The following is a 23,553-nucleotide window of genomic DNA, read 5'->3' on the forward strand; positions in this document are numbered from 1 at the left end:
TTCTTAAATATTTCTTTTTTCATTTTTTACATGCCTGCATGTATGTTTAGTCACATAAAAAATATTTATGAAGAACAAACTCCTAACAGAGCCTGAGGACTCTCAATACATTGGGATTATTCAATACACAGAAACAGAGGTTTGTGCTAAAATGACTTGCAAAATTAACAGCAATAACATTAAGGGCAAATTATCAAACACTGCACGTCCAGATTAGTTGCATGAGTTTGCTTTCTTGGAATTGTTATACATTGTCTCTTCTTTTACCCCAAAGTTTTAACTGATGAAAAATGCTACTTATCAAAAACAGTCCATTCGACAGCTTAATATTTTTAATACTCTCCCTGCACTCATGTGATAGGAACACCTGTGAGCTAGAGTTTGCCACTTCAAGGATAGTATATCATTTATTCCATAATCAGTAATGTTTCTAATTTTGGAATGTATAGAAATACAAAGTTAAAACAAAGTTAAAAAGCATAAACATCTGGGGTACCATAAAGCTTTCGATGCCAGGGATAAAATAAAGACAGCAGTCTTCAGTGATTTGACGCTCACATTGACCCTTCAAACATCTGAGCAATAGGCCCTCCTCCAGATAAGAGGCAGCACATCACAGAGGTTAAGAGCCTGGCTCTGGAGACAGACCGGGCTTGTATCTATTACTCATTAGCTGTGTGACTCTGGGCAAGTTACATAACCCCTCTGTACCTCACTCTCCTCATCTGTAAAATGGGGATAATAATTACCAACACCTCATGGGATCGTTATGAGGAGTAAATGTGTACCTGGTACACAGTAATGGCAGTGCTAAGTATTCGGTACAGTAAAATAGTCTACATTGTGACCTTCTCAAATTACTGTATTTCTACTTTTTCATTTACACAGCATAGATGTTAATACCAAACAAAAGTGTCAGATGACATTACCACTGGCAGACTATTGCTGTTCATCTAATGACGCCCATCTAAACATATCCCAGTGCCATGAGTAATGAGGTCATTTTTGTTTTCCTTACCGCTTTAGCCAAGTAGCTGTCTGAATATTCCAGTTTTCTAAGTACATTTTGAAACTTGTGGCAGTCTAGAAAGGAGAAAATAACACCTATCATTAGCTTTAAAAATACCCCGAGAAATGGAAAGTCCTCCCCAGAATTTCCCTGGCCGCAGATTAGCTGTGCTATTTCAACAGTGACTACTGACTCAAGAGCAGATCAGCTGTTCCATCGCACACAGTCAAATTTTCTGGGGTTTATAAGATTTACTTTGCAACTAAAACTTGGCTCGCAAAGTCTCAATTTTTTTCAAAATCTATTTTCAAATTATAGAACGACTGCAGGAATGTTTTGTGGGTTTTCCTTCCATTCTGGTTAAACACAAAATTTAAGTCATCTGAATTTTAAAACTAAATGCTCTAAAATGGGATGTGTCACAGGAAAAGTTTCATCACATGAACTTAGCGCCTTTACGGAGACAGCCTGAATTTAATTGTCATCTTTTCACTCTGTGGCCCTCTGTAAACTAGGTCAGTCTGGTGAAGTTATTCTATGAATAGCTGCACAGGTTCAAATGCTTCCAACTGTATCTAGAATAGTAAGGAGATTTTATGTCTGAAGGAGTCACAATACAGAGGAGAAAACAAAGAAATATCACCTAACTGGCAACGACGCAGATAAATCAACCATTGAGGAAGAGAGATTCCAAAAGTAAGTCATCAACTGGGTTTTCTCATTCAAAAAAAGAAGGAAAAGAAAAAAAGACATAATAAAGGCTGGTAGTAGAAAGTACGAAATAAACATTTAAGGAGCAGAATTCCTAATGAAGTTGGGAAGTGCAGATGTTGCTGTTTTCTGTTTTAACTGTAAGAAAATCTTAAGCCACATATTGGCCTAATGTATTGATAATATGGTTGGAAGGAAGGGAGGGAGAGAGATAACAGATCAATGATGGGCAGACAGACTTTTGTAATGTGAGTTTTTAGTGTCAAAACCCTAAGGAGTTTTATTTATGCATTTAGCCTCCTTCTATAGCTAATAAAATGCTACACACACAGCTTCCAGGTGCCTTAACGAAATCAGACTTCGTTGGCATTCTTTAGCTCCTTGCTGTATATCAACTTTATTGGAAATACAGACTTTGTCCTTCTGGTTTTCTCTGATAATAGATAATGCAGCCCTTCAGCCTAGTTTCCACTGAAGGTGAATGGCAAGCGGTCAGTCTCCACCTTGCGGGTTTCCTGCCCTGTGTGGACACCCCCTTTCTGCCCAAACTCTCCAGTGCCACTCTGCCTGCCCTGTGGCGGGTGGAAATTCATAACCAACAGCAACCATGAGTCACCTGGCTGGAGAACCAATACTTCCGTATGTTGAGAGTCCTGCCCTTCCTCCCATCCAGCTGCAAAGGGGAAAAGAGCCCAAGACCTGGCATTCCTTTCAGCTCGGAGGGATGTCAATGCCAAGGAAACCCAGAAGGATGTGGCCCCAAAGAGACAACTTCTAGTGATGGAAACACATCAAGAACCGTGGTCCAAGAACAAAGCCAGTGAAAGAGAAAAACCACACTAATTCTAATGGCCTAAAAGCTGTGCACCAGTTACAACTCTTAAAAGTGAATGCACTATAAATGTTTCCAAAGGAACCGCAGGGAACACTGGCGGTTGAAATCTGAATACAACTGCTAATTTGTATCCTTGACTGAGGAAAAGGAGAATGTGAACAAGAGAAAATGACATCTGTAGTTCCTAGTTGATAGAATAGGAATGTTAGCAACAAAAAGATTTTCCTGGCTCTTCTTCACATTCCTCATGTGTCATTATTACTTGAACCATTAATACTGCCAAGAAAGTGTACCTTAAAATAAAAATAAAAAAAAAAAAAAAAAAGGAAAAAAAGTTCCAAGATACAAAATGTCCTGGATGCTGCTGGAGCCAGCATTTCCTGATAGCAGCTCTTCCTTGGACACTGATGATGAACTTCTATGGATACCACACTCACGGCAAACCATTTTCTTTATTCACGATGGTAGCTTGATTCAAAAGCATGATAAACTCACCTCAATCTTCCAGATGTTTAGGTTAGAAAGCAGATCCCAACAGAAATTTCCATCCTTATCCACTCCGCTGAACCCAAAGCCAGCTGCGTTATTCACTGCATCAGCTGTGGTTTTTAAAACAACACATTAGGATGCGGAACAAAAGTCGCATTGCTGCTTGAAACGATACTAGATGTCTGTCTAGATTTAAGATGAACAGAGATGCAGTAGAGAGATGCAGTAGCTTCCTTGGAAAATAAACCAAAATAAATTTAAAGGACTTGATACCATTATGAATCAGGGTTTTGGCTCTTGGGTGACCTCAACTTTTATTCATTCATTTTTGTTCATTCACTAGCATTTAGTGAGCACCTGCTAAGTAAGAAGGAAGGTGCTAGATGCTCATAGAAGCAAAATGAGAAAAAGGGAAACACAGAAGCAATACAAAAAAAGAAACAGGAAGATTTAGTGACCAACTGGATATAAGGGGAGAAGGGGAAAAAGGTGGAAATACATATAAGTTCAGAGACCAGAGGATACAGGGGACCCCATCCAAGGGCTGTCATTAAAGATAGCAGGACACAGGCTGATAGCATTACGTCAGGAGGAGAGCCAGCTCTGAATGAAAAATCGGAGCTCACTCTGGACATGTTAAGCATGACATGCCAATAGGATATCAGTTGGGGCAGCCAAGATACAGTTAGAAAAATTTAGAACTTAAGAAAAAGAACAGCGCTAGAGATGTGAATTTGGGACCACCTGCCAGAGGCCACATGACCAAAGCCACCAGATCCACAAAGTCAGTGTAAAAGCTCCTGTGTCCAGCTTTATGTCACTTCACTGAACTCTCTGAAAATGTCCCCCTGCTGTATTTCAGTTCTAATCAATTCCTTAATGAAATTCTTTACACTCAAAAAGAGGCCTGATGAAATCAACACACTTGTACTATGATGGCCAAGAGGCTAATGTTTTCTCTTCATTTATCTTCTTTCAAGTTCAGTCTGTTAGAATATTTTCTGAGAAAAATAATGAATCAAACTAACGAAGTTGTAAAGTCTGAGGTCTGGGGGAGAGCTCAGAGAAAACTTGCCTTCTCTAGCTCTGTTCATTCCATTTCTATGGGAGTTCAGGTCCAACTCAAGCTGGACTTCTGAAAGGCTACTCTGAAGAAAAAACACCTGCTCTAAGTTTGCCTACTTTCCTTTTGGCATCGGTGATGATTTAGTATTGCTTATCTTATGCTTAGCTTCACTGTAAGATGATCTGGTTTCTTTTAGAAGAAAGGAGGAGTACCGAGTCCTGTTATGCTTTCTCCCAAGCCAACTGGAGGGAAACTCAGTGGAAAAGAAGAACAAAGCCAGGGTGCACCAGTTAAGAAACCACGAGTTTAAACTGTGCGGGCACAAACTGTGAATGACAGAAATAAACTGAACCGGGAGAGGACGAGCCCTTGAGGGCTAGGACCAGCATAGCAGCCCAGGAATTCCCTCTCCCACCTCCAGCCTCAGATCTAAAAAAAAAAAAACAAAACAAAACAGAATAACTTTTGGGGGGTTCTTACTATTTTCCCAGGATTCTAGAAACCACTCCAGACATGTCTCATTTCATGCTCACAATGGTGTGAAGATGGTGGTTCAGGGTGGAAGAGGCAGATCTCCTAGGTTCCCCTCTCCACTTGGGAACGGGGTCAATTCACGGCCTTGGGAGAGTTGTCTAACTTCTAGAAACCCATTCTCTTGAGTAGAAAATGGATATAATAACGGCATCTATTTTATTTTATTTTTTTTATTTTTTATTTTTTGGGGGTACACCAGGTTCAATCATCTGTTTTTATACACATATCCCCGTATTCCCTCCCTTCCTTGACTCCCCCCCCCTCGGGTCCCCCCCATCCTCCCCGCCCCAGTCCTCTAAGGCATCTTCCATCCTCGAGTTGGACTCCCTTTGTTATACAATAACTTCCCACTGACTATTTTACAGTTGGTAGTATATACATGTCTGTGCTACTCTCTCGCTTCGTCCCAGTCTTTGAAAGGATTAAACCAAGTTGGATACGTGCAGAGTGCGTACAATGGGGCCTGGCCCAAGTCAGCACTCAGGAATGGTTAGCTGCCAGTATTATTAATATTATTACCGCCCCTGTCTTGCTATTAAGAGGACTAAAGCTTAGTCATGTTAACAGTAAGATCACTCAGGTGGTAAACAGTGCCACAATCTGGATACTAGAACCAATGCCCCAGCCTGAGAGGCCAGGGGCCACCCGAAAGATAAATGTAAGAACCACAAGTGGTGACTTTCAGAACTGCTACATTTAGACGAGGTTGGAATTCCCTGCTCCCCTTAGCACATTCTGCCACCCTGTATCCAAGACTGGGTTTTGGCTTAGGGCAGTTAGAGGTTCTAATTTCACCAGTCCAAAACTGGCTTCTCTTGCATTGTACATGGCTCTAACATGTGCCTGAAGATAAATTCATTTGGACACCCATATTTTTGGAGTTTGTGATCTTTAGAACACAGCCTGGGCTAAAATTGAGTCTCACTAATTAGTACTAATTAGTAGAAGAAAAACAACCAGCCTCGTACGCTAAGTCCAAAGAAAATAGCCGTATTCTTTCAATAGAAGTGGTAACTAGAACTAGGCTTACACAGTGCAACTCAGCTGAGATTCATCAAAAGGCCAGCTTTAAGGATTAAATTTATAATCATGTATAATTAGTACATCAATTACACATAAATGGTGTTTGAGGGAGCTGGATAAAACAATTATTCGGTTAAGCAGCTTAAATATTCCCTGTTACACTATTTATTGCTTCTTTACTCATAAATAATACAAAGGTTAATTTCAGACCAGCCCATGCACTCTAAACGACAACAAACTTCAAATTGAGGCCATACAAGTTAATGAAGTGTTTCTACCGAAGCCACCATAAACAACAAAGGGTGGGAGTGGGAGGAGAAAAGACAAATAGGTAAGTCCACAGTGAAAGCTATCCATGGAAGGGGTGACTTCTCTACTCCAAATACCTGGGGTCACTCCGCAAATGGCAGAATGATGCCAGACACCCCCATGCTCTGTAACCCCCTCCCCACCCAGATCCCTGCCAGCACAACCCACCTCGTGTTAGACTTTCCCTATGAGGCCATGGAATGGCCTTTCTTTCCTCCTTAAATCAGCAGCTGATTTAGTCCAGAAGCCAGCCCATAAGCCCTGGGATACAGAATATGGGAGCAGGAAGGGGAGGGAAAGGGGAAAAGAAAAGGAGGAAAAGTGAAGAAGTAAAAGTTAGGAAAGGAGTGAGAGATTCTATTATACACACACACACACTCTCTCTCTCTCTCCTCCCTCCCCCACCCCTCCCCGCCCAAGGTTGGAGCTAAGCAAAAATTCTACTTCACGTAGAAAAATATGTCCAGTATTCCAAGTAGGGTTCCATCCTTAGTAGGCCTAATGCCTACCTATGAAGGAAATTATTTTTCAATAATGCAGCATCTGCAGAAAAAGGAATCAGATACAAGGAGACTGTGGGAGCCATCTCCAAGGACCATATACATCACCTCCTCTGTAGTCCTACCACTGGGACAGCTCTTGACGTGTATTGCCTGGTTGGTGTATATGTCTGTGTCCCCACAAACTGGAGCGATCTTGAGGGCTGTGATGTCTCACTCACCTTTGAGTTCCTCATAGCACAGAGCCTGGTACCCAACAAAAGCTCCTCGAATTAAACTGAATGGGACCAGAAACAAAATTCCCCACAAGGGAAATTTTGGAAAAGCTCTTAAGTCTCTCCCAAGTGTTACATAAATACTGCCCTGGACTGAACTTGTCTCTGAACATTGTGACCTTTAAAAATAATTTGGACCAGGAGCAGGGAAGAAAGAGGAATGGGGGTTATTGCTTTGTTTAATGGACAGAGTTTCTATTTCAGGTGATGGAGAAAGTTCCAGAGAGGGACCGTGGTGATGGCTGCACAGCACCGTGAATGAACTTAATGCCATTAAATTGCACACTATAGATGGTTAAAATGGAAAATTTTACATTATGCCTATTTTACCACAATAAAAAATAATAAATGAAAAGAAAATTAGCAGCTACAAACGATTTGGAAGCTAAAAACTTGGAGCATGAAATGAGAGAAAAGAACTCAATTCAGTGCTGTGCCTTTAAGAAATAAGGACTAAGCACTAGGAACTGAGTTTAATAATCTATTTGACTTCATAACCCAAGTCCCTGTTCCCTGACATCAAGCCCCAGGTCACTTTCCGCTAAGATGTTAAACTTCCATTCCTGAAAGTGTTCCAAATATGAGACAGATATGGTTACCACGCCTTATCAAAATACTTTAGCATTCTTGGTACGTAAACAGAAGGTTTTTTGCTCACTTTAGCAAAGGTTTAAACTATTCTGGTCTAAAATTCTTTAAAAGGAAAGCGATAAAAGCTTAATATTGACTAAAGTTATCTCACAGGGAAAAAAAAAGTGTGATAATACCAAATTAAGTTGAACTTTCTACCTTAACAAAAAAAGTCACTTGAAGTCAGCTTCCTTCTAAGGCGTAAAGCTTAATCAACAATTTCTTAAAGAAGTGTAACCTAAATGAGCACATGTGCAGGTAAAGTCAAGTCAGCGTGTATCCTGTATTACGGACAACCCAGAAGAATTACAAGGAAGCCAGATCATTCTAGAATTTTTCCCTAACTTTCCAAGTTTGATTGGTAGAAGAAGCAGCTTCCAAGTTTTGACATCTGTTAATAACAGCAGCCAGGATTTCTTTTCTCCTTATCACAGATAACTGAGTTTATGGGCAGCGGGAGAGGGGAGGGCCACTCTGGAAAGTAGGAAGTGACCCCGGCTCAACTACCTTTCATTATGCATTGGACTTTTTTGGAATTACATGATCCAAATGTTGCTCTGGCCAAGCCGTCCAAGAAGTATCATTTTTCCCTCATGCATTGAGCGCCCTCCATCAAACTCACCTAACGTCCAGGCAAAGTAATATTTGGGCTTCGCGGCATGCATGACGACATATAAGTAGCAGAGTCGGGTCAGAAAGTTTGCTTCATGAACAAACCATTCGTCAACCAGACAGGTGACAGGGAAGTTCTTGGTAAGCGTCAAAAACAAAAGGAGAGACACCAAGGTCACGCACAATTTGTGTATCACAGCTCCCTGAAAATGGGAAGGAAGATAAGGTGATCATTTAGAAGACACCGGCATGAGGAAAACAGTTTTGGCAACAGCCCGTTACGATCAAAGCCGTTTCATAGCGGCTTTGGCAATATTCTCTAGAAGGAGTGGCAACAAGCATTCTTCTTCAGGGCACGTACCGGATGATGGGCACACGTGCTATACTTAGATGCAGAATACACCTCTGACACCTGAGGGCTGGATGGATCTAAACCAGAAGAAAATTTTTCTTGGCACATTCTACCAACAAAGGGCAGGTGGTTTTATTACCCAAAACACACGTGAAATCAATAACATTACAGGGAGGCAGTCTTGCATCAGAAAGAGCCATTGGCCTTGCATTCCTACAGCCAGCAGAGCCAAGGAAATAGGTCTGAATCAGCAGCAAGGAGCATAGAGGCTTCGTTAGGAAGGATTCTGTGCACAAGATTGCATGTCTGAGCCATGACATGGGCAGGTAGTGAGCTTTAGAAAACCTTCCTGGATGGTTCACATGCCGTCTGCCCTGGGGTTAAGATACACGGAGGTTTTCAGTTCCTCTGGATGGGGTCATTTTGCCTGTTTCCCTGACGTTCCAAACATCAACAGAATTATAGTTCCCAACTTTATAAAAACAGACTATTTTTATTTGTAATATAGGGACAGCAATAGCACCTCCCTCACAGGGTGGCTTAGGGTTTCAGCGTGTGAATATTTACAAGGGACCGAGAACAGCACCAGGCTCACGGTTAAGTGCGCCCAGTGCTTAACTACCACAAGGCCACTGAGGCGGCAGCAGCTAGAGCACGCCAGCCCCTCCCACCCATGTGGTTTTAGCCAAAATGCAACCCCACCGCTTCATGTTCTCTGTGCACAAAAATGTAAGCGAATCCTTGGAGGGCAGTGTGAAGGCTCTCATTATATTTTCCAAATAAAAGTAATATGTGAAACGCAGCACCCCTGTGACAGATACTGCTTAGAAGCACCTGTGCTTACTTTGATGTCTCCCAGCCATGGTGACCTCACTCCTAGATTATGTCAATAAAGCCACTGGGGCTGACACATCTCACAAACCATACAGTGCGGAGGACGCGACTGTGTCAAAACTCTCTGAAGATACACAATTAATCACTTAAATTTTCAAATACTTAACATTGCCTGATGGTAGCACTTTAAAAATATTTGTTATCCTCAATTTCTCCCTCTCCAATGTTCCCCATCCCTTCAATTAATTACAAGTTTCCCTTAAATACAGGATATTTGATCTGGATAAATTCAGCAAATTTGCAAAGTTCAATGAATTATCCTCATGTTGACTAATTTGAGATTAAGACATTTCAGATTAAAATGAAAATATTATTTCAAAAAACCACCTAAAATCTCTCAAAGTCAATAAGACCAAACTACAGGCTTGCCAGCGTAAAACTGGTTTTCCTTGCCATAAGCAGGCTCTGCAATAAAAAGTACATTTGTTCTGGTCCCAACTCTTTCTCCCTCCCCCATTTATGACATAGCATCCTTTGGCTGTCTATGAATTTCTATTCATAAAGAGAAAACACCCATAAATTTGAATGTGTTAACACGCACAATGGTAGGCACACTGTAGGCACTAAATACTGGCTGGCTGGCAAATGGATTAATTGCTTCAATAGTCCCAGCCAATGCGTGTCTCTGTGAAATAAACATCTGTTGCTCCAACACAGAGAACTACTGCAAATAAATACTAATATTGATATTTTAAACAAACAGGGGGAAAAAGTTATCAGGCAAGGTTTCTGGTAAACTGTTTGGCTTTTTAATTAGAACAATTAAAAGTGACAGTCAGCCCCGGCAACAAAGCTCTATTTTCTGGACCTCTGGGTAAATACTCAGCACTAAAAACTTACAGTGGGAGAAGGTTCTGGCAGGCTGTGGAAGCCTTTTTCCTTCCAGTTCACTTCCAGCAACTTCATGTGTATATGTCTCCCCTCAATGAAGGCTGTATAATCCTTGAAATTGTTACAAGGGCCTGCTATGACACTCATGAAGTTGAGAAGGTAGCTTACATATTCCAAAAAGGAGGGTTTTGCTCTGAGAAAATAAAGTAAAAAGTTGAAGAGTCTTCAGTCTTTGATTTTACTTTCATATTTGCAAATATGCCAATTGTAAACACAGGTGTTGTCTTTGTGCGTTGTTAAACGTGGCATGATCTTTCCTTCTGGTTCTTCAAAAATCCATCTCCAAGAGAAATCTAGTTGAAAGGTGGTTCATGAGATGGGTGGTTCAGAGAAGGCATGGCACTCTGTGGCGCCCTCTGCTGGCCACCTACAGCTATATAGGCAGAGGGCCAGGACCAGGGCAAAGGCCACCCTGAGGCTGGGAAATGTTCTTTCTCAACAACCTTGGCTGTCTGTCTACCAGAGAAAATGAAGGAAATAAACATAAGGCAGGGTGGGAACCCAACTTAATGTGAGTTGGTTGACATGCTTTGAAATGGGAAAACTCCCTCCCAACTGCCAAAATAAATACAAAACAAACGATGGGTGGAACCGGTTTCCATTTGAAGATGCCACACAAAATTATCACTGTAACAGTCTCTTGTCTGCTTTGGCATCCAAGCACGAGGTCCTGGACAACAGACAAGGGTAGTGACAGGAAAAAATTCTGTAGAGACCAGTTCTGCTGGTGTTTTAACAGCCTTTTAAAGGGCATGCTCTTCTAGCAGGACAGAATTGTGGGGAAAGCCTTCCTCGAATGCTACTGCTAACTAGTCACTGGAATTACACATCAGAGCATTTACACCCCTGTGATGCTTAGCAGAGACTCTTCCAGTGGTTCCTTCAACACTGCTTCCAAGTCCCAATTCCTTAATGAAGGAATGAGGCTGGAACCCTCTGTTACATATCCCAGTTATTTCCTGCTACTCTCCAGTAGGAGCCCTCCCTCCTGGCTGTGCCACTCTCCCCCATGTGCTACCCCACGTGCCACTTCCGTTCCCCCATCAGGGGGAACGTTCCTCTGCTCTACACAGCCTCCCTTCCTCTCTGACACCCATCCCCTTTCTACTACACATCAACAGGGGCCAAAGTCCACCTTCAAGCCTTCAGCTTCCCCCTTCCTCCTATGCCCCAGCCCACATTTCTCTCTCCAACCCTACTTCTTATCTTTTTTCAGGCCAGCATAATCGTACTGATGGGCACTGATAACCAACTGTTTCTTGAGGACCCCCAGATACATGCCCAACAAAAATAATTCTGGAATAGACAGAACAACTGCAAAAACAGAGCCATTTACCTTTGGCCTAACACTCTCAGTTCTGGGACTCAATCCTACAGCTATATCCAAACCCATTTAAATGACCTATGGACAAGATTATCATGGCTCACCATTTATAAAAGACAAAGACTGGTACACAACCCAAGTGTCCATCAATAGTAGCTTCATCCAATGAACAATATTACATCCATATAAAAAAGGAAGATCTCGCGATACTGATACCCAAAGGGCTTGGGAATATATTGTCAGACTTACTTTACAGCAAGTTGATGTTGCTCAGTGGAAAGATCTTCAGCCCTTCGACCTAATCCTATGAAAAGAAATATTTAGAAATAAGATGTCTGAAAAAAAAAAAAAAAAAAAAAAAAAAAAGAAATAAGATGTCTGAAGTGAAGTAGATAACTAAATCCTAAGGGAGGCTTCTAAAAACTCACTTGAAAGAAGTGATTCATTTTTGTTTTATCAATCATAAAAAGTCCCCGTTTTCCATTTCTTTAAATGCCCTGGATCAAAGGGCTGCCTATAAGGACATGTGTGAGGAGGAAAGTCTCTATAGGTTCTTATGAAGAGTGGAGAATTCAGGGGTTACCCCTATTTAATTCGCATAGTATGAACACTGATCCCAGAGAACCCTCCACACCTTATACACTGCTTACCGCGCTGTACACAGTTTCATTGGTCCGTGAGAGACATAAGTCTGCCTTTGCAGCCTACACCTGCCTAACTGCCTCCCTGATTGTGCTGGGTGCAGACACCTGCTATAAGCTGGGAAGGGACGGGAATGGGGAAAGGAATAAGGGACTTTCCTCTTCCAAAAAAAAAAAAAAAAAACAGGAAAAGTAACCCTGAGTACAGGGAAAACACAAAAGAATTATCAAGAGGTTTTTCTTCTTTTAAAACTCATCCATGCCAGAAAAACTCCCAACCAAAACACATTTGCGCTTCCTATAAAATTTGTATGTCAGGGAAACCGAACTGTCATCTTAAAAGCAAAAGAAGTTGACTTTAAAACTGTATATTCTGCTAAGATTGATTATGGTCACCGACCATCAAGGCAACTCAAACATGCCTAAGAGAAGGCAGAGTGTTTCTGGAATTTACTTGTTCCTCCCACACGCAAGAAAAAAGAAAAAGGCAAATATTTTGCTGCATGTAAAGGATGTTCCAAGAAACAGGATAAAGTGAGAATGCTTTAAAAAGCAAATTTAGGCAAAAAGCCTATGTATTAAAAACAAGACAAAGCCAAGAAGCAATGTTAATTTTAAAAATCATACTTTTTTCTAAGATGTCATCAAATAGTACAGCTCTGGCAATCCCAGAAATTAAATTGATTTTAGCTATTAACTTATGGTGCTAATGTTAGTCTATAACCACTACCAAATGGTTTTCAAGTACAAAAATATTGACCAACTCATCGCGTTTTGCCCAGGACTTTGCCGATGTGGGCACTAAAAATCTCATATTCTGGGAAGCCTCTGGGTTCTGGGCAAACCAGGATAGCTGGCCACCCTAGAAAGACTCCATCCTTGGAATAAAATTATTCAGTTCTCTACAGAATGACTAAATCACCAACTATGAACTAGGAAAAAACAGGGTCTAAATGAAATTAAAACAGTTCCCTAGCTTTAAGGAAAAACGAGAAGACTGGCTAGTGGAGACTAAAGCTTCCCAACCTGTCAACACATAAAGAAGTTTCAACAGTCAGAAAGCATTTGCCAGGGCCAGAGAAGATACCTTTACTAACTGCAGCTGGCATCTCTTAAGCCCATACTGAAACCTTCCACCTGGCTGGAAGGGCCATCCTCCTTTCCAGGAACCCAGTATTAACAGTGGAAATAATCATACCTTCTGGCCATTATCAGGAAGGGCCTGAGTGAAGAAAATGTTCTGTTTTATATAAACAGAAGATTCTTCCTCTTCCCAGCTTTTTATAGGGTCGGGCTAATCTCAGATAAATTTCCAAGCCCCCCCTTCCCCCCCCCCACCAACAAAAAATGGTTAACTAGCCAATGGTATTTAATCTTTTATTACCTCATGAGCTTCTCAGAGATTAAACCAAAGAAAAAGGATGCCACTTCTTCTTAATGAATTTGGAAATGAAGGGCAGAGAGCGCCATAAATTAACTTAAATTTAAAACGTCGTAAGCTAAACAGAAAACCCACTGTTCTCAATGCAGATATTTCCGCCAAGACTACAGATTCAGCGGGGAAATGGGAAATAAGAGCTGGGAAAGTAAAAAGCTATGATTAAAGTGGGCTGAAAGTTTTTTTTACAAGACGTAGCAAGATCTGCCAGCCCTTGTCTAACTGTGTTTACAGCGGAAAAGAAGAGCTCTGAAGGTCAGGCTCACTCTTAGAACCAAAAGGAGGGCTGTTTTTCTCACCGTCGTGAATTTGGAATGCCAAGGTTGTGATCTTCTGAGTGACAATCATCAAAGGCCTAAAAGGAAAATAGAAAATCAAGATTGGCCAGACTGCCGCTGGAGAAAACGTGAACTCCATTTCCGGCGTGCTCGTTTCTTCATCTTGAAGATGATAAAATAAAATACAAAAACACGGAACTCAAAACAATTCTCTCCCTTCCAAATCACTTTAAATAAGTAGATAGAACAATAGTGAACAACAAGATCACCCCAGAAAGTCCCTCTTGCGCTTTTACTCAAAGCTAAATTCCAGGGCCAGTATCGTCTGGAGTTTGTTCGAAACATAGATTCTCACACCCCATTCCCAGCCCAGAAAATGAGAACCTGCATTTTAACAAGCTCTCCACGGAATTCAAATGCACATTTAAGTGTAAGCAGCACTGGTTTGGGAGATAGATACCTACTCCAGTGCCCTGGTTCCACCTGGATGGATATATATTTTGGCTTCATCCTAATATGCTCTGTTCTATTTAAAGGCAATTCTTCCATGCATGCAGAGTAAAAAGATGCATTTGTAAAATGTAGCTTCCTGTAAATAAACCATTTAGTGACCAAAAATAGCACCAATCTTCACTTGAAAAAAAAAGCCATCAAATAGAAGCCTAAGAAGTGACACCCATGTCAACAACCATGTCGAGATAACTCAGTGGAGGCAAGAATAGTCTTTTCAACAAACAGTGATGGGACAACTAGATATCCACATAAAAAGCATACAAAAAGTAACTAAAAATGGTTCAAAGACCTCAATTTAAGAGCTAAACTATAAAACTCTTAGAAGAAAAACAGGCATGAATCTTCATGACCTTAGATTTCGTGATCGCTTCTTAGATGTAACACCAAAATCACAAGTAACAAAAGGAAAAAAATAGATTAAATGGATATCATTAAAACCTAAAATTTTTGTGTTTCAAAGAACACACACCATCAAGAAAATGAAGACATTTCACAGAATGCACGAAAATATGTGCAAACCATATATCTGCTAAGGAACTCGTACTAGACTATATAAAGAACTCTTTCAACTCAATAATAAAAAAAAAAAATAACCAATTTAAAAATGGCCAGGGACTCCCCTAGTGGTCTGGTGGTAAAGCATCTGCCTTCCAATGCAGGGGACACAGGTTCAATCCCTGGTCAGGCAACTAAGCCCACATGCCACAACTACTGAGCTTGAGCACCTCAACTAGAGAGCCTGCATGCTGCAAACTCCAGAGCCCATAAGCTCTGGAACCAGCACGCCACAACTACCGAACCCACATGGCCTGGAGCCTACATGCCACAACTAGAGAAGAGAAAACCCACACACCACAACTAGAGAGAAGCCTGTGCGCCACAAGGAAAGATGCCACATGCCTCAACAAAGATCCTGCATACTGCAACTAAGACCCAACACAGCCAAAAATAAATAAATAAATAAATAATAAATCTTTAAAAAAGTGGCCAAAGGATCTGAATGGACATTTATCTTTAAAAAGATACACAAATGGTGAATAAACACATGAAAAGATGCTCAACAATAATCAACCATCAGAGAAATGCAAATGAAACCCACAATGAGATATCATTTCACAAGCACTGCGATGACCAGAAGCAAAAAAGACAGATTGTGTTGGCTGCAAGGTGGAGAACTGAAACCCTCATAATAGTATGACAGTTTTTCAAAAGGTTAAACATAGAATTACCATATGACCAAGCAATTCCGCTCCTAGGTATACACCCATGGGAAATAAAAATGTGTCTACACAAAAACTTGTACGTGCATGTTCAGAGCAACACTATTCTTAACAGCCCAAAAAGAAATAACCCAAATGTCCATCAACTGAGGAATGGATAAATAAAATGTGATACATCCATCCAATAGAATATCATTCAGCAATAAAAAGAATGAAGCACTGCTACCGGCTATAACATGGATACAACATTATGCTGAGAGAAGCCAGACACCAATGGCCACGTATTGTATGGTTCCATTTATACGAAATGTCTAGAATAGGCAAATCCATAGAGAAATGAAGGAGACGGCTGGTTGCCTAAGGCTGGGGGAATTGGGAGGAAATGAGGAGTGACAGCTAACGCATAGAGGTTTCTTTGGGTGGGGGTGGGGGTGATGAAAATGTAAAATTGACTGTGGTAAATGGTTACACTCTGTAAATTCACTCTGCGTACATGCTAAAAGCTGCTGAATTGTATACTTTACATGGGTGAATTGTATGGTATGCAAATTATATCTTGATAAAGCTGCAATCAAAATAACTGTTTTTCCAATCATCTAGCCTAGCTTTGTACCTTTAATAGCTTTATTTTTGCCCAATGAGACAAGATAAAATCCCACTGCCCAACTACCATACTTTCCTTCAAACCCTCTAAGTTAGTCTGGTTTTCTGATCTCCATTCTCATAGCTTCTTAATGAACTTGCCATCTCTGACCTGTATGGACTGATGGCTCATTTACATAGAAAGATGAGGTTGGTCAGCGTCCTATAAGAGCATCCCTGGGATGACCCTAGGATGCCACACAGCCTCTGTGTCCTGCGCTCAGGCCACACTCAGGTGTGGGAGGATGGGATTGGACACAAACCACCTTTAGGCCAAAACTGATTTGTCCATTGCACTCAGCCACCTCTCTGAGAGTCCATTTTCCTCTTTAATTCCTCTCATTCTCATTCCCATTTTCCATATCTTTAAAATAATCATGTAATATTTTAAACTATCAATATGAACTAATAAGATAAACTATTTTAAAGAAAGTGTCAACAAATGCCCTTTGAAATCTTAACACCTACGCCCAACTTTATATCATCTTTGCAAAAGCCCAGTGGCCAATGTTTGAAACAAGATTCCTAATGTTGTGTAAAGCGAAGAGAAGGGGAAGTGAGTCCTCTGACTGTGGAAGGGAGGGGCAACTTGCTCTCAGGACTGGGGAGAAGTGGGGGTGGCAGACAAGGGAGCCCCCACGGTGGTCATTCTAGGGCAGCAAGACATGCTCAGAGCTGACACTGATTTTGATCACGCCCTTTTATAGTGAAAAAAATAACTGCTTCCAGAACACAGAGGTTTGGGTCCTAGAAGTAAGGATTACATCAAAACTTTCTATAAGAGCAATCTGGTCTTACAGACCAATATATTGATAACTTCACAGCTCATCTGCTTGATATTCAACGAGACTTCTGACCCAGAACATGCCGAGAGCTGTTTTTCTTGAAAGCAACTCACCCTAAGCATCTCATTCAAGGTAGTTGCCAAACATGACTATTTTTTGTTTTCCAAACCTTTTGTCCTTTTTTTTTTTCCTCCGGAAGACTGTAAATCTAAGGAATCAGTAACAAGACCTAAACTCCCAGCCTTCTTTACACAGAGCCCAGCACAAATTTTTTATAATTTGGGACACACATTCTGGTGACCATGCAATTTGCAAACCAAGTTTCTACATTTGATTTACTTCATAACTTCATTTTCAAAGGGTCTAAAAAATTGATATATCCATAAACAAAATGTGTCATGGAATTAGCCTGTCCTTCTGTCTCTATAGAAGACAGGAATGGATAAAGAAGATATGGTATATATATACAATGGAATATTACTCAGCCATAAAAAAAAGAATGAAATAATGCCATCTGCAGCAACATGGATGGACATGATTATCATACTAAGTGAAGTAAGTCAGACAGAGAAAGACAAATATCATATGATATCACTTATGTGCAGAAGCATAAAAAAACGATACAAATGAACTTATTCACAAAACAGAATCAGACTCAGACTTGGAGAACGAACTTGTGGTTACCCAGGGGGAAGCGGGGGAAAGATTGGGAGTTTGGGATTGACATGTACAAACATTGCTGTTTTTAAAATGGATAACCAACAAGGACCTATAGCACAGGGAACTCTGAGTATTTTGTAATAACCTAAATGGGAAAAGAATTTGAAAAAAGAATAGATACATGTACATGTATAACTGAATCACTTTGCTGTACACCTGAAACTAACACAACATTGTTAATCAACTATACTCCAATATAAAATAAAAATTAAAAAAAAAAGAAATGTAACGCTTGTTGTCCTCTATCTGGGGTTAGAGTTAATGTATTCCATAATTAGGCACACCGTCAGCAAAGCACTTAGTATCTATTCACAAAAGCAGCTGCCATGAGAAAGCACCTCTCAGGTCCCCTGCTGGGTATATGTAACTGACTGGCTCCAGCTGCATCCTCTGATTCCAGCACCTTGCTCGTGCTGGGCCCTTGCCTCCCTGAGGCTGCACCCAGACAATGACTGAGCACAGGAGAGTACCCAGCAGGACCCTCCAGACCAGGTTCTCCTCAGTCGGGAAATTCCAGCTCCGGGACTTACCACTGAACTCGCTGAAACATGCTTAGAATTGCACTGCAGTCCAAGACCTCTCTTCCTTCCTTCCCTTTCCCATCTCAGGGGTCAGAAGTGCATTTCAATCCAATGGCTCTCCCAGCCTCATCTAGTTGCCTCCCTGTTTTCTTTTATGGGTATTTCACCCAACAAATCTCATACATCTGTTCCTATCTTGGCACCCACTTCTCAGAGAACCTAGACTAATGCAATACACACTACTGAATATCTAGATCAATGTAAATAAATAACAGTTATTCCATGTGAAATCTGCACCTTTGAGTCTATGTAAGAACCCTACTGTTATCATTCTTTAGGAAAAAAATGTCCCTTTCGGGGGGAGAAAATAAGAAGCTATGGACCAAATATTGTTACACAACATGCAGGCTATACTTTCAATAGTATATTGCTTCTATTTTAAACATATGAAGAAGTTTCTAGCAGCTTAAGAAACGACTCACACGTGATCATGGGCTTATAAAACACAACATACTGACAACTTGTGGAAAAGGAAATGGAGTTAAGACTCCTCCTACATTCTTAGTTTTCTGTGGGTGTAAGGAAGAGCACGATATGCTCCTGCTCAGAGGAAGTTCATTCTGAACGCTTTTTCATTGATTGATTTATTTAAACCGATAGTAGATCAGATGCCTAACTCAGACTGCATAGCTTACGGAGATTTCAGAGTCAAATTCGTAGAGTTACTGACTTAGGATAAAAGTCGAATACCATCCATGTTGCATCTCAATCAAAACATATTCTGAGACATGTTTGTTGGTTTGTGATTGGAATTCATGCTTTTTTCAGCAAAAACACAACACCCGGGAGATACAAGCACATACTACAAGCACACCAAGGACACAGAAAGGCTCCTTGATGCAGCCGAAGGACTTCCTCAGGACAATGAGGCCTTAGCTGTACGCAGGTTATCGTTCCCTGAGAAGTGCGCCCTGTCCTTGGATTTTCACACACTCACCAGTCAGAGGCCCTGCCCTTGATTCTGTGGGAACCATCTGACCAATCTGAAACCAAGACTTGAGTCCAGCATGGCTGAGGTACAGCCACTTGTCTTTTGTCCTGCGGATTTTTTTCATGATTAAAAAAAAAAAAAAGCCAAAGAAAATGATTTTTTCTTCCTGATCCTAAAATTATTAGTCTTATTTGGATAAAGAAATATAGGGGAAAATAAAGTAAGGGGAAGACAGGCAGATGGAGATATGTTTAGAGTTAAAATAAAGAACTCTGCCACTCCCCTCTCCCCACCATACACACACACACACACACACACACACGCAAAATGCCTTCTGATACAGACTTTGGGCAATTTACCAGAAGTGTTACCCATTCATCCATGTCCATTTTCCATATCAACTCCCAACAAAAACTAACCTGTTTTTAAAACATTATGCAAAACTCTGTTTTGAGCAATATTCCAGTATAATCTGCCTGTTTTACCTTAATCTTTGGACATGAAGTGATTAAGTTCTCTGTCCTGGTAAAGCTGGGATGGAACAACGAGATGATGTAGTCATCAGTCAGAGTGTCAAACGAGCCAACCAATCACAGCTGGGTGATCAAGCCAAATCTGACATTCAAGGATCTTATTTTCCCTAAGAGGTAATTTTAGATCCAAAAAGTTATACTTTATATTTTCATCATTTCTTTATTTATAATACAAATCCACTTATAATACATACATACCAGGAAAAACAAGGAGTCAGGCAAGCAAGAAGTTTGGCAGGATGAGAGAATCCAAGCACAGCAAGCTTCCAATCAGCCACAACCTAGGCTGGGGCTGCCATCTTGCACAACAACCAGGGGCACCAAGGTACAGTGCAAACTGCAGCCCCTGGACTGGACCCAGCAGCTGAGGGACAGACAGGAGGGTGCTGTTTCTGCCCCTGCAGTACCCCCTGCTCCCTGGATTACTGAAGGGGGGAATGATGACAGTACACCTTTAGTAGACTGCTCCCAAACTTCTATCAACTATGCTAGCCTGGGGGAAGAAAACAAGACTCCTGGAGTCTCAGAAAAGAAAGAACATGGTTCAACCAGGCTTCCTAGGGCTGCAAATGAAGGCAACGGTAACTCTTCTGGGCTCACTTCAGAGTTCCCTGGTGTCTGTTCAGACCCATCCAGTGGTCCCTCCGAGTAGAATGGGCTTTTACTCTTTCCGTAATCTTTTTCAAAATCTAATCTCTATACTTTGGCACGCAACAACAAAATCACCAGCTCTACATTTTAACAGGAACCCACCAAATACACTTGTTATAACTTATACTCATGTCCTCAGAATTAAATTCCAAATGATAGTGCTGATTACTGAAAAGCTGGCAGTAGCCCGAAGGAGAAACATGAAATATGCAAATCTCTGGCAAGTAGCTCTGCTTTTTTCCATATTATAGAACCCAGTTATTTGCATGTACTGGGCTGGCCAGGTGGAGTGATCAGGATGTCATAAACTAAAAAGAAAAACATCTCCCATGGAAAAAGAGGGCAAATGGTCTCCACTACTCCAAGGGGTACAGGCAAGTGATATTTCTCGAGTTTCCAACAGGATAAGCAGGAACACAACTGGCTATTGTTCCACTGATGTAAGCTGCAGTGCACCACGATATACACGCATAGTATGCATTCAAATATATTTAAATGACATTTGGAATTTCTGATTAGTATGATCATATAAAATAATACCTTTTTTTTTATAAATTTATGTATTTATTGGCTGTGTTGGATCTTTTTTTTTTTTTTTTTTTTCCTGTGCATGGGCTTTTAGTTGTGGTGAGTGGGGGCTACTCTTCGTTGTGGTGCACGGGCTCCTCATTGCCGTGGCTTCTCTTGTTGTGGAGCACAGGCTCTAGGCATGTGGGCTTCAGTAGTTGCAGCACATGGGCTCAATAGTTGTGGCTTACGGGCTCTAAAGCACAGGCTCAACAGTTGTGGTGCACAGGCTCAGTTGCTCCGCAGCATGTGGGATCTTCCTGGAGCAGGGATCGAACCCGTGTCCCCTGAATTGGCAGGCAGATTCTTAACCACTGTGCCACCTAGGAAGCCCCAATAATACCATTTTTTAAATCACCAATAAATACCAACCCCCAACCCCAGACAGAATTGCTCTTAGCATGTATTTCCTTCCACATTTTTCTACGCATGTCCACATTCATAAAAACGGCATCTTAATACATGTATCTGTTTTGTGCTTTTGATTTCCCATTATATTGTAAGCACCTTCCAGTGTCATTAAACATTCTTTAAAGACATCACCACACCTCTTTTGGACCATTTAGGATGCTTCCAATTTTGCACTATTATTGACAGTAGTTGAACATGCTTATGAATAAATTTGATTTCCTTAAGGTAATTCAGTTCCTAGGAATTTATCCTATTACAGGATATAAACTTTTAAAAAATCCTTAAAATGTATGGCTGGGACTTCCCTGGTGGTCCAGTGGTTGAGAATCCACGTTCCAATGCAAGGGACTTGGGTTTGATCCCTGGTCATGGAACTAAGATCCTACATGCCTTGGGCAAGTAAGCCTGCACGCCACAACTACTGAGCCCATGTGCCGCAACTAAGACCTGATGCAACCAAAAATAAATAAATAAGTAAATAAATAACTTATGGCTAAGTTGTCTTCCAGAATGGTTGTACCAATTTTTACTCTCACTAGCAGCTTATGAGTTCTCATTTCATAATGTTTTCAAAAACAGATGGACAGGACTTCCCTGGTAGTCCAGTGGCTAAGACTCCGCCCTTCCAATGCAGGGGGCCCGGGTTCGATCCCTGGTCAGGGAACTAGATCCCACATGCCATAACTAAAGATCCCATGCCGCAACTAAGACCTGGTGCAACCAAATAAATAAATATTTAAAACAAACAAACAAAAAAACACATGGGCAATGCAAATTGCCAACATGATGGGAGAGCAATTATCTGCCTGAATCTTGCCTTGCCTGCAAAAGGAATTAAGGTTCCTTCTTGCTGCTTCCTTCAGAAGAAAACATGATTTGCACCCTTCTCTGAACAAAAAAGAATCAGTTCACTATCAAAAACTTAAAAGGAATCAAGTATCAGCTTTATTACAAGCAATTGTTGAGCTTCCCCGGGAAAAACAGTAAATGTTCCAGTATTTTTAATAACCCACATTCACGGAGAAAACACGGAGGACACTAGCCTCTACTTGTATTGATATAAATTGCATTAGCAGGAAGCTGGGACGAAGTGAGAGCGTAGCACTGACATATATACACTACCAAACGTAAAACAGATAGCTAGTAGGAAGCTGCTGCAGAACACAGGGAGAACAACTCGATGATGGGGCATGACTTAGAGGGCTGGGTGGGGAGGAGTCGGGGGAGGGAGGGGGAGAGGGGATATGGGGACATGTGTATAAATACAGCTGATTCACTTTGTTGTACAGCAGAAACTGGCACAACCGTGTAAAGCAGTTATACTCCAATAAAGAGCTTAAAGAAGTAAAAAATAAAGAATAAACTGCGTTAGCAGTGCTAATAAAAGTGTATCTTGTGGCATCCTCACCATTAACATCACCTCGATTACTTTCAGGATGATAAATAAAATCGCAAGCCCTAGAATAATCTGAAGTACAAATTTATGATCTCCCCCAAATTAAAAACGTATATATGTTGCTGGACACAAACATTAACATAATCCACTCCTGTTCAATTCCTGTCTGTGCTCTTACTCTAAATAAGTATGTTAAACACACAGGTTCTCATGCCTGCTCAAAAGAGAATAACTATCACATCAGACTGCTTTAAAAGGCCACGTTCAACTTCAAGTCACTGATTCCTCAACAAAATCCTAACTAAGATTTTTAGACAGAAACAAAAGTAGTGTTTGGGACTTCCCTGGTGGCTCAGTGGTTAAGAATCTACCTACCAATGCAGAGTACATGGGTTTGAGTCCTGGTCCAAGAATATCCCACATGCAGCTAAGCCTGTGCACCACAACTATTGAGCCCGCTCTCTAGAACCCTCGAGCCACAACCACTGAGCCAGCGTGCCACAACTACTGAAGCCTGCACACCCTAGGGCCCGCATGCTGCAACTACTGAGCCTGTGTGCTGCAACTACTGAAGCCCGCAAGCCTAGAGCCCATGCTTTGCAACAAGAGAAGCCACTGCAATGAAGAGCCAGCAGACCACAACGAAGAGTAACTCCCACTCACTTCAACTAGAGAACGCCAGTGCACATCAACAAAGACCCAAAGCAGCCAAAAAAACTAAAAAAAAAAGTAGTGTTAAACAAATTCCATTCTGAAGGAGAACTGATAGTTGCTTGCATTTTCATAATGAGA

The 23,553-nt window shown here is 41.1% G+C and overlaps 1 protein-coding gene across 2 annotated transcripts in view; it reads right to left on the reverse strand.

Moving 5' to 3' along the window:
* Positions 1 to 23,553, reverse strand: part of MBOAT1 (membrane bound O-acyltransferase domain containing 1) — a 111,063-nt gene that overhangs the window by 18,337 nt on the left and 69,173 nt on the right. For both annotated transcript variants that reach the window (XM_057700412.1, XM_057700413.1), the window contains exons 5-10: positions 13,833 to 13,888; positions 11,704 to 11,758; positions 10,080 to 10,263; positions 8,004 to 8,196; positions 3,051 to 3,154; positions 1,019 to 1,083 (exon numbers count right to left, since the gene is read on the reverse strand). In XM_057700412.1, the coding sequence (XP_057556395.1) occupies positions 1,019 to 1,083; positions 3,051 to 3,154; positions 8,004 to 8,196; positions 10,080 to 10,263; positions 11,704 to 11,758; positions 13,833 to 13,888 (657 nt within the window). The remainder of the gene's footprint in view (positions 1 to 1,018; positions 1,084 to 3,050; positions 3,155 to 8,003; positions 8,197 to 10,079; positions 10,264 to 11,703; positions 11,759 to 13,832; positions 13,889 to 23,553) is intronic.

The sequence above is a fragment of the Hippopotamus amphibius genome, chromosome 11 (assembly GCF_030028045.1).
Source record: "Hippopotamus amphibius kiboko isolate mHipAmp2 chromosome 11, mHipAmp2.hap2, whole genome shotgun sequence".
Taxonomy (NCBI): Eukaryota; Metazoa; Chordata; class Mammalia; order Artiodactyla; family Hippopotamidae; genus Hippopotamus; species Hippopotamus amphibius.